This window comes from Arachis hypogaea, chromosome 15 (genome assembly GCF_003086295.3).
Source record: "Arachis hypogaea cultivar Tifrunner chromosome 15, arahy.Tifrunner.gnm2.J5K5, whole genome shotgun sequence".
Classification (NCBI taxonomy): Eukaryota; Viridiplantae; Streptophyta; class Magnoliopsida; order Fabales; family Fabaceae; genus Arachis; species Arachis hypogaea.
In genome coordinates, this window is record NC_092050.1 from 3,822,940 (window position 1) to 3,835,818 (window position 12,879).

Below are 12,879 nucleotides of genomic sequence, written 5' to 3' on the forward strand. Positions count from 1 at the left end.
GCTCATAATTAATATCGTTTCATTTATGTACCTCATTTTCTCTCAAAATCACATACTTAATTAGTATCTTATTCTCTTAAGTATTTAGTTGGATAATTGATTCTTCCTTTAGATACGGATCCAAAATAATTTAATTTGTTGAAAGACAAAGCTTATCCATTTTGCAATTTTTTTTTTAAAGTTCAAATACTATTAGTCATTGCTATTTATTGTAGTCCCTCCCCTCCAAATAAAAAAAATTAAAATTTTTTACTAATAATAATCTTATTATGTTTTTATGTATATTTTTATTTTTTAAGATATATATTAACTATTTTTTTTTCAAACTTGTATTTAGCAAAATTAACTCACATGGGCTACTCTTAAAATTTTAATTATTATATATGTACATTTAATATTTTTTATATTAACGTAATATTTCAAATACACTCTATCTTATTTTACATAATATATACTACAATAACCTCCCCTAAAATAATAAATTTAGGATATAAAAAGGATTTACAAATAAAATGATTAATAGCACAGTAAATAAATAATCACAAATATTCAATTCAATTTTAGAATTTCTTGGATGTGTTTTTTCTTGGTCACCATATATATGATGTTACTTTCACAGTTCACCAAAGGAAGCATTCTGGAAATTAAAGCGAAGGGTGTAATAATAATAATAATAAATTGGACCAAACCATAAAACGCGGTGCTGACTGTATAATATATTGTAGTATGAATGCTGAAATTTCGTCGCTATCATCATAATATAATATAATAAATAATAATGGAGCCCTAATTAGGATAAAGAAAGTATTTTTTGTACTATATGACCATATGCTTGTCAAAGCTACACTATTTAATTATATATATATTTGTCTCTTTTAAACATAAAATAGAATAATGGCTTTGAATTTTTTTTTTTTTTTTGTGGTCCTTTCTCCTTTTGCATAGACTTTTATGCAATAGAACATCAATAATTCTGTAGAGTGTGAAGGGACACGTGTATATTTTTTAGAGAGTTGATAATTGAAATAGTCTTTAAAATATTTTTTTATATATATACAAATCCTTCAATTATGTGCAAATCTATTTAACAAATATAAATGTGGCCTATATATAAAAAAGGCATTCTAAAAATAATATTAGTGCCTATAAAAAGTTAAATTGTCTACAATTCCAGAGTAGAATATGGCATGGCGGAAAAATTAATAAAATGTTATCATGTATATAAAATCTTGAGTCAACAAATACTTGAACCCAATACCGAATATTTGCAGCGTATTCATAAAGATGAGTGTTAGGACAGTAATTTTTGTGATTTGTAACTATCAAATAGTCATTAATAATAATTTTAATAATGTAAGATTAGTTTGAGATTTTATTCAATAACTCATTTTTCTTTACTGATTATATGCTAGTCCGAATTTAATGAAGTTACTAACCTTAAACTTTTTCATTCATAAATATGATCACCTGCTGATGTCAAACTATAATTTCAAGTCCAATTAAATGAATTATATTATTACTAATATTTTGGTATCATTAAAAATTATAGAGTATATATTAAAATAAATTTCTAAAAAATATTATGTCAAATATTTTTATTTTTAAAATTTTTTTATTATATTAAAATCCTTAAATTTTATAAAAATAAATCTCTACTTTAATTAGATCTATTACTTTAATGTGATAGAAAAAATTATATATCTTTTTTTTATAAAATTTAAATAACGACCAAAAAAATTTTTATCTTAAAATTTTTCTCTGCATTGAATTTTATCAAATTCTAACAAATCAAAAAAGGTATCAGTTAAGTTACGAAATTTATGTTATTTCATTCGTTATACAAAAGAGTAGGTCAAAAAATTATATAATATAAATAGATATTAGTATTTAAGTATAACTAAATATAAATTTTACTATATAGATATATAGTTATAGAATAGTTATATATAGAACAGATATCAAAATAAAATAGATAGAATGAATAAAAGAATATTTTTAAAATAATCTCAATGTAATATTTTTTTAAATGAAAACATCCAATGTAAACTCTCTTAGGATATATTCGGTATATACTCAAAATTATATGATGTCATGCATGATTACATATTTGCATGTAAGACATTATGCAAAAGGAAAACAATGTCCCATATAGTAGGAAACAAAACAATACAGAAAAGGGCTAGGCAACAACCAATAGTAGGCATAGAATAGAATGATTTGAATCTTCTAAATTTTGAATTTTATTTTAAAGAAAAAAATAGAATTTATCACCATTTATTTTATAAGTGAGACTAAAAAAAACATAAGAAAAAAAAACATTTAATGGTGAGAGTTTTCATTTTATCCTCTAAAATAAAAATCTAAAATTTAAAGAATCGAAATTTGCATAGAATAATGATAAATGTCAAGTTAAATTAGGAAGTTAATTTTTTTAAATTAATATCAGTTTTTTTTAGTTATTTTTTTATTTTAAATGTTAAACTCTCAATTTTAATTTTATATCCTAATTCTAAACTTGAAGCTCTTCAAAAAATAATTCTTTGGCAATAAAATTGATTAATTAATATTAATCAATTAAAAATTAATTCTATATACATTTGTAAGAATAATGGCAATTAAGTTGCTAAGTTTATTACTGTGTTATTATGGCTTGGAAAATGTTATATATATGATTGTTGTTTTGGTCTCTAGACTACTTCCATTGTGCTCCACATGCTTTTTCCATCAGTACCATGTTGTTTTTAGAATTAAAATATTATATTATATTTGTATTTTTAATCTCATCAATCACTTTTAAGAATATTTAGAGATTCGTCATCATCTTAATTATAACATAATTTTTTTTAAGTAAACAATGAGATCCAAAATGTTAATAATAAGATGAGCTAACCTCCACTATTAGCTGTAAAAATTAAACAATAGTTTAACATGCATACAATTCATGATCTTAACTTTATCTTGGGAAGTCAAATAAAATAATTAAGAGGTAAAAAATAAAAATAGACCTCCAATTAATTAATAAGTCCATGTGTAACAATAACAGTAGTTTATACATGACAGTACTATATAATATTATAATGCTTTAGTTAACTCCAGCTGCTAATCATTTTGTATTATAAATTATTATCCAAACAGCAAATATCATATATAAAAAAAAACAACATAACTACTTATATATAGTATAACAACCTCTAAAAGATAAAATAAAGGACAAAGATAGTGATCTAGGTATATGATTGGTGGCCCAGAATAATTGTTATTATTTGGCGGGCGCCTAATACGAATTAATTAACTATAATCAGTAAAATTGATCACTTTTTTAGATGATCCGCGTAGTGAACACCGCAATGGGCAAACACATAGTGATATAACATTAACATAGCAATTGGAAGCATAGTATATATAACTCATAAACATAGAAATACTAGTCAATAACCATAACCACATCGAAAATGACACTTAGTTTCTTCTTCTTCTTCTTCTTTCTTTGTTTCTCTAACTTCATTCTTTGTTGGTTGAGTTGCGACCAAACACGCAATGGGTAATTGTTTTGGTTCACCACCTACGAATGAATCACACTCTACCATCAATAAACCTCGTCATTATTCAGGCAAGTTTAATTTGTTTCGTTTTTTAGATTAATTCAATTTTCTCTTTGTAATCGTCTTAGTTAATTAGATGTTATTTTGGATTCAAGTACCGAATGAGAGCAGACAGTTACAAGAGAGTGATTTATAGAGATTTACAACTCTAACCTCCTAACAAACTTAACAGATTAGAGAAAACTCTAACTGCCTAACTAACTGCTGACTCAGCTTCTTCTAGAACCTTCTCAGCTGCTTCACGTGATTCGTTCACATATCTCTTTATAATCCTTTTCATATAATGGACGCCACTCTAGTAGGCTCAAATCCGAACCATTAACTCTTGTTGAAGAGAAAGAGTATTTAGATTTCAATTTGTTTTTACAGGTTCTTGGAGTGGTGGTGATGAGAGCAAGAAGGTGGCATCATCAACAATTGATGATGGAGGAACAAGCAGCCAAGGAATTAGTAGTCATCAGTTTTCGGCATCGGAGATTTCGAGCTTCGGTGGAAGCTTCGGTGGATCGATCATAACTCACAGTGGCCAGATTCTTGAGACTCCGAATCTGAAAGTGTTCAGTTTCATGGAATTGAGAGTGGCAACGAAGAACTTCAAGCCGGATACATTGCTGGGCGAAGGTGGATTCGGAAAGGTTTACAAAGGTTGGTTGGATCAGAGAACGCTTTCTCCGGCCAAAGCGGGTTCCGGCATGGTCGTCGCCGTCAAGAGACTCAACACCGAGAGCGTTCAGGGATTTCAAGAGTGGAAGGTCAGTTTTTTTTCTTTAAACAATTTTTTATTCATTTGTTCCAAGTTTTTATTAATGTTGGATTGTTGGTAGTTATAAGATTTTTGGGTGGGGTTTTGTGGTCATCATTGTTTATTGGAAATTTATATGATATAACATATTATTTGTTAATTTATTACTAATAATAATTAATTATTATATTTTAAATATATAAATATATTTTTATTAAATATAATTATAAAAAAATATTTTTATTAAACACATTTATAAAAATATTTTATTAAATTTAATTATAAATAAGAATTAATAGAAACTATTAAACTAATAAAAATACTGTTAATAACGTAGTAAAATTGTTATTTATTTTTTGGTACAAATTTAAATCCAATTAGCTTTATTTAAATTTAATAATTAAAAATTATTAAATAATAATTTAACTAAATCAATCAAATTATTTAATTCTCAATTGAAGTTGATTAGACTGCACTTGTTTTCACCTTATTTGTTTATTGCATAAATAATGTAAGTGTTAGGCTGTTGTACACTATGGATTTGGATATACGGATCTTATAAAACATTTTATATGCTTATCTGAATTTAATTTTTATATAATTTTATTGTAAAAAAGTTTAATATAGATTGTTAATCCTACCGTGTTATATCAATAAAAGTAAATAATTTTTAAATTTATTATTTAAATTTTTATCTGAATACATAAATTTAATTAAATAATTATATAAATTTTTTATATTAGAAATATATCAAAAATAAATTTATTATTATATAATTTTATATTTTTGCTTGATATAATAATATATAACTAGGCATACATGTAAAATATATTTATAAATATGATGTATGAAATCGAATTTTATATAAACACATGTAAGAGATATATACTCAGAGATTAATGTCGTTTTCATGCAAGAGAAATATAAAATGTTATTTTTTTGGAGATATGGCCATATATCATGAATGTACCATTCAAATTATTTTAACTTTTTAGATGAACTACAAAGATTTCCTTTAAATTTGCATTAATATAATCTTTCCTATTATTATACATATCTCCTTTGGTCCTATATTATCATATTTTTGTTTTAAATTACTAAATTATCCCTTTCTCTCCATTATCATATACATACCCTACCACCCACTGCTATAGTGTTTTAGCCACCATTCTTGTCTAATTAATCACGTTTTTCTTGTCCAAGTAGAATAGGAGGTATGTTGCATATTTTGTAGTCCAAACAAATTGGATATGACCCAAAAACAAACAAACAAACAAAAGAGAGTGAACCCTTTTCTTAATGGGGCTTCCTTAGCTATATATGTTTGTGGTAGGTTAATTGGAATCTTTGAAAATCTAGTGCCATTGTGCTAATCTATATGGGGTAGTTATATATAGTAGCCACTAACCATATATAGAAACTATATATAGAAAGTGGAAAGGGAAAGATAGAGAAAGAGAAAGATGAACAAGGTTATAGAAGTCATTTCAATGTTATATAAGAAAGGTAAATATAATATAATATATAATCAGCACTAAAGGGAGGATTGTATAATTAATTAATTATTAAAACTAGAATGGGATATCAAGTGTTATGTTTATACAAAGTTTTATACAAGTGGAATTTCCTAAATAAATAAATAAAAAACTGACATTTGCTTTTACATATTAGTTCAATTTTGTTGTGAACTATTTATTTACTTTCATTTTTTATATTATAATAACTGCGGTATTTCACTTGGAATTAATCGAATACGTAATTAACACAACCTAATTGAGTGATATCGGTTTTGTTTATTTTCTAATGGTTTTATGCTTGAATCTTAAAAATGAGGGGGGGGGGGGGACACCATTTTTATAATTAAATTGGCCGAATTAATGGAAATCCTAATAATAATATAATTTAAATGGAGAGAAAGATGCATTTATATTTAAAATTAAAATATGGATTATCATTTATTTAAGATCTAGATAGCTGTGGCAATTTGGAGCCACAGATAGCTTGAAAGTCTTATCCATGAGTTTTCCATTTCCTCATTATACACGAAATAATGGAATATAAATCTATGGAAGAAAGATCAAAGGAGGTTTATGCATTCGGGTCCTACTTAAAACGGACCTGTCTTTTTCTTTACAAAACTATGTATTTTCCCACATGCATTGAATCTAAAGATGGTCTGTTAAAATACGCTGCTTTAATTTCAACACTGCTTAATCTATTGACTATTTGATTCGACATAAATTTTCAACATTTAGAAGTTGAAAATGAGTTCTTTCACTCCTCATTCCAAACCTTTTTTTTTCTTAAAAAGATATATATAGTAATAAAATAAGTAGGTATTTAATTACAATTTTTTGAAAAAACATTTTAAGAAAAAGAAATATTAAGTCTGTCTTGAGAAAAGTTTGTTATAAATTTGTAGGTCTATGAAAAAAAAAATCAAATTAATTTTTAAAAAAGTAAAAGAAAAATACTCAAAATTCATCCATTTTTATTATTATTTTTTGTTATTATTTTTAGTTATCAATTCAATTCTTTTAATCTAGTAATTCAATAACATATTTTTAATCCATACTTTTAAACATTGATGATTAAATAATAATAAAAAATAATAAATTCAATTTTTTTAGTTCAATAATTCATTAATATACTTTTAATCCATACTTTTAAACGTTGATAATTAAATGATAATAAAAAACAATAAATTCTAATAATCGTATAGTATTTCTCAAATTAAAATATAGGTCCTTCAAAAATCATAATATTGGCCCTGATGATTCATTTTTTGTTAAAGAGCTGGAAATTCAGCGTTGTAGTTTTTCAATGACTTATTTGATATTTTTTCTGACTTATAAATTTATTATAATTTATCTCAAAATTGTAAGTCTATTTATCTTATTACTAAAATATATATGGTATATCCAAATTGAGCATTTTTAATCTAAAAGTTCTTAATGATTTCATATTATTTTAAGTTTTTAACATATAATTTTTGAAAAAAGAATTAGTTGGCTTTCTTTAACAAAGTCAAATCATTTCTAAAGGTAAGCACAGAATTAAAACCATATTGAATAACATACATATGCATGTATGCGTCAATCAACAACTTTTTTGTGCCTCTAAATTCCAACCATTTGACTTCGTAACTAATACATTTTGCAATAATGCAGTCAGAAGTCAGCTTCTTAGGAAGGATTTCTCACCCAAATCTTGTTAAGCTTTTGGGTTATTGTAGAGAAGCTGATGAACTTCTCCTTGTTTACGAGTTTATGCCTAAGGGAAGCTTGGAGAGCCATCTCTTCAGAAGTATGATAATCAATCTATCAATAATTAATTAATAATTACAAATTTAACTTATTGGAATGCAGGATTTGAGTTTAACTCCAAATATTATTCTTTTTCTTTATTTCTTGCCCAGGAAACTCTAATACAACAGAACCAATTTCTTGGAACACTCGTCTCAAAATAGCCATTGATGCTGCTAGAGGCTTGGCCTTCTTGCATACTTCAGAAAAGCAAGTTATATATAGAGATTTTAAGGCCTCCAATATATTATTAGATGGGGTAAGTTTGATATATTCTAGTTTTCTTTTATTTTATTTAATTTCTGCCTTGCATGCCACGCTTATTCTCTTTGACAAACTTTATCATATATGGATGGATATTCAATTTCAGTATGGTATTGAAAAGCAAATGTTTATTTTATGATGCATACAGGATTACAATGCAAAGATTTCGGATTTTGGATTAGCTAAATTGGGGCCTGCTGGAGGAGAATCACATGTGAGTACCAGAATCATGGGCACCTATGGTTATGCTGCTCCAGAATACATAGCAACTGGTAATTATCTATTTCACCCCATTAAGTTCATACTAAATGCATAATATAATAACGTAGGCAGAGTAATGTAATCATTGCATTTGAACATGTGATCTTAAAGTTGTATGGAGACAACTTAATTGTATTGTTTGTTTATTCTTTTTGTATTTGAATCTTCTAAATTTTATTTCTCACTTGAAAAGATAAAATATAATCTCTCACAATTTATTTTATAAATAGAAAAAAAAAAATAAAAAAATATATTCAAAGATAAAAAATTATACTAAAAAATAAAATTTAAAAGATCTAAATATTGATTAAAAATATGCGGCTGGACTAAATGTATTAGATTACTTACCAATATAAATTAAAATGGATGGCCTTACGTTTTTTATTAATTAATATAACACTTTAAATGTCCTCTTAATTATATTAGTGTATATATATATTCTTAATTAATTCAATGAATTGTCATTTTACATTTTTTATTAATACATATTGATTTTTCAATATAACAAAAATCATGAGTGAGTAAACAAAGTAAAATGTGGATACATATTGTCTTCAAATATTAAAAAGAAATTAATTTAGTAGTTAGCAAAATAATGTTTAACAAATCGTATTAATAAGATTTGATATTTTAATTTTTTTTATAATCTTCCAAAAAAGTGGTTAATATAATTAGTTGATATTCTTTTTAAATTAAAATTATCAAATTAATAAAAATACAATTTTTTTTATTTAATAAGAAACGTTTAAGAATTAAACTAATTAAGTGAACAATGCAAACAGAATTATCCAATCCAATAATACTATATTATTATTATTATTATTATTATTATTATTATTATTATTATTATTATTATTATTATTATTATTATTATTATGTGATGAATAATTAACTATTATTATATGTTAAACTAAACAGGTCATTTGTATGTGAAAAGTGATGTGTACGGATTTGGTGTAGTGCTGCTTGAAATGCTGACAGGGCTGAGAGCACTTGACACAAAGAGACCAACAAATCAGCAGAACCTTGTTGAATGGAAGAGGCATTCACTCTCTGATAAGAAGAACATTAATAAGAACATCATGGATCCAAGAATTGAGGATCAATACTCAGTCAAAGCTGCAACACAAGCAGCTCAACTTACCCTTAAATGCCTTGAACCTGTCCCCAAGAACCGCCCTTCTATGAATGAAGTCTTGAAGTCTTTGGAATCCATTGCTGCTATCAAACATAGAACCTCCAAGAAGCCTTCCAAGAAATTAAACACCATGCATAGTGCTAATTAATAAGTAACATCATTCTCATTCAGTAAATATATTCTTAATCAATCATCATCATTTTTCAAGATATATACTCGTTTAGTTTTGTTACAACACCTTTTTTACTACTCTTGGTCTCTATTTTTTTTTCTTTCCCCTTAGGATTAGAGACATTAGCATTGATGTATAATGATAGCCTCCATTTTTGTTGTGATTTCTGTTTTTATATTGTAGAAATAAAATTCTTAGGAAAAAGGTATGTTAGGCAATCCAACATCACTTCAAAATTTATTGAATTTCCATAATACAAGCAGCAGCTTTAAAGTAAGTTTAACTTATAAAAATATATAATTTTGATAATATCAAATGATAAAAGATTAAGCTTGTTTGAAAAAGAAGAGAAGAGAAGAAAAAACTTAATTAATCTGAATTTATCTATACCATTTATATCTATTACATATAAAAAAAAATGTAGACAATTTTTTTCTAAAATAGTATAAAGTATTTATAATTTGATTAATCTTATATTTATATTACACATATTTATGTACTTATTAATACATTAGTACAATATAATGTTCATTGGATTTTCGTTGATTTATCAGATATAACATACCAAAAACCTTAGAGGAACGACTTAGCTTATAAATATGATACTTGGAAGAAAAGTTAACACATAAAAGTAGTGCACTCGTAACTAAAAGTAGTACACTCTTATTACACTTCATCATTATCTAATCCAAGACTTCAACGGTCCTCATCGTAGTTTCTTCCATTCCATCACGCTGACACGGCCGAGGAATACGTTACAATATGGGATACATAGATACATAAATTTTAAAATTTGATAAGATATAGAAAAATGCATATATATATATATATATATATATATAATATAAAGTATTTTTTAAATAAGTTTTAATAATATTTTAATATTTTATTAATATTAAAATATAAATTAATTTTTTAATTATTTTAAATATTTTTTAATTATATAAAATATTTAAAATATTTTTATTTTAATAAATAATAAAATATATTATTTCTAAATTTATTTCAATAATACATGTTAAAAATAAAATTGAACATGTTGACACGTAATAGTATTTAAGTGTGTCTAAATTTATTCAAAAAAAAATTATTTTTTATTAAGATATGATTAGATATATCAGATACGCATCAACGATTGTTGTGTTCAAAATATATTCGACACATAGACATGATAATTTAGTGAAGTGTTCATATTTCATAGAATATAAATAATAACTATTATGAACAGCGCACAAAATATATTTTATATTTTTGGACAGGACACAAAATAAAAATTTATTTATTTTTTGCCCTGAAAAGAAGAAGAAGATGATATTCAGAATCAGACCTGTTCTGTTTTGTTGGACAGGAGTACAGGACACACGTAAGAAGATATTCAAATTTTTGGATAGAACCAATGAACTTACAAAGGAAAGAAAAGAAAAGGACAAAGCCGAAGATAAAAAAAGGAAATAAAATTCTGCTAGTTGCTTCCGGACTCAGACTGACCCCCTCATTAGTCCTGAATAGGGTAAGGCCCGCTTCATTTAAATGGGCCCATACATTCAAGCCCAGATTGAACTTAGCCCATTACTCTCGATCCATTCAAGCCTGCTGGTTGCCTGGAAGCCATGAGATTGTGTATGAATATTACATTGGATGCAAATGGTGTTTATTATATCTGCCTTGGAAGTGTTCTAGCCTATAAGGTATGATTTTATACTTATTTATTTATTTTGGAAAATATTGATTTTTGGCATACATATGAACTTCTAACAAAATGTAACTCAAAGTAGTAAGGGGATTGATTATTTCATATGCCCTTGTTTCTGTGTAGAAGAATCAGTATATCAATTCATCATAAGGTTTTATATTAGGACTCTAATTGCTTTTAGAAATCTATTAAATTGTACATGATCCAAGTCATAAAGTTTCATTTCAATCGATTGGGTACCATTACCAATCGATTGAAATTGACAAAACATTCAACTTCATCACTTTCCAATCGATTGGATTATATTACCAATCGATTGAATTTGGCTAAAACTTCAATGTCATCACTTTCCAATCGATTGTATTTGACAAATCCATGTTGTTTTCGTGAATTCAATCGATTGAGTAACAACAACAATCGATTGTTTTGAGGCATTCATTCGATTGAAAAGTATAAACAATCGATTGGTATAAGCTTTTTACCATTCTACCTTACAACTTTCAATCGATTGTTTTGTGATATAGTGTAAACTAATCGATTGAGTTATCATTCAATCCATTGTTTTGAAAAACCAATCGATTGAATTTCAAGGAAACACGATTTGGAAGCCGTGGACGAACGTAACGAGATCAAAGTTAATTATTTAATCAATTGGAATTTATTTTTGTATTTGATTGTTAATAAATATAATAGATAATTGATAAAATAATAATTTATAAAATAAAAAACTATTTTTATAATTAAATAAAATATATGGAGTTGATCTGTAATTAAAATTAGTTCAAGAACTACGTAGCAATTGATAAAAAAACTCTAAAAACATGTTTCTTACTTAGACCACTAAGTGGTCCAAAGGTTCCTGGACCACCGAATCCTGTGCCTACTCTCTCTCACTCAGTCACTCAGGCCATAGAAACCATAAAGTCATAAACTCCTCTCTCACTCACGCAGACTCAATTCTCCTCTCTCAGTCCAGTCCTCTCTGCCGCCGTTCGTCGAAGCCTCTCGAAGCCTCACGCTATCTACCACTCCGTCGCAGTTCGTTTGCCTCCATCCATTTTCACTTCTCGGCGCCATCGTGCTCTATCGCAATTCGTTAGTTTCACTTCTCGGCGCCATCGTGCTCTATCGCAATTCGTTAGTGGGCAGTATATTTGTTTTCTTTCATATTCACTTACTCTTTTTGTTTTTTATACGGAAGTACATATGGGAGTACATAAAAATTTGAAATATAATTTAAGTGAAAAAAATTTTATATTATACACCAATAGAGTAGTGACATGCATTAGTTGGGTCATTAAATAAATCACGTATATTTAAATTATATTTTAAAATTTTAAATAGTGAGTAGTTAAAAAAGAGGTAACCGTATTAATAGTGGACAGTTTAATGATTTTCGTAAACGTGTTAATCTCTATCAAACATATTTATTTTAATCTCTTCTACCAACCTTTTTATGTATTAATTGTATGCAAAAAAATTTAGATTATTGATATTATTAATATTTTTTTATTTTTTATTTTTTTTAAAAATACATATATCTCGTTTAACGAGATAAACACGTGTCATATACCATCTTTTATCTTGTTTAAACTGTAAACAAGATACATACAAAATTATATTGTTTATAGTATAAATAAGATAAAAAAAGAAATATTTATTTCGATAAATATTTTTAAAATTATTTATTTTGATAATAAAA

General features: G+C 26.0%; 1 protein-coding gene across 1 annotated transcript; it reads left to right on the plus strand.

Annotated features, from left to right (window-relative positions):
- The first annotated feature begins 3,290 nt into the window (after positions 1-3,290).
- On the plus strand, positions 3,291-9,761 carry LOC112747653 (probable serine/threonine-protein kinase CST). Its single transcript, XM_025795804.2, has 6 exons — positions 3,291-3,610; positions 3,972-4,354; positions 7,515-7,650; positions 7,763-7,908; positions 8,062-8,185; positions 9,093-9,761. Exons 1-6 carry the CDS (start codon positions 3,538-3,540, stop codon positions 9,458-9,460), a joined length of 1,230 nt encoding a protein of 409 aa, XP_025651589.1. The 5' UTR covers positions 3,291-3,537; the 3' UTR covers positions 9,461-9,761.
- The last annotated feature ends 3,118 nt before the right edge of the window (positions 9,762-12,879 follow it).

Bases quoted from the DNA above. Each gene is read 5' to 3' on its own strand.
- LOC112747653 (XM_025795804.2), top strand. From the start codon at position 3,538: ATGGGTAATTGTTTTGGTTCACCACCTACGAATGAATCACACTCTACC. The intron at 4,355-7,514 runs GTCAGTTTTTTT...GCAATAATGCAG, and splicing joins AGGGATTTCAAGAGTGGAAG to TCAGAAGTCAGCTTCTTAGG. The intron at 8,186-9,092 runs GTAATTATCTAT...TAAACTAAACAG, and splicing joins TCCAGAATACATAGCAACTG to GTCATTTGTATGTGAAAAGT.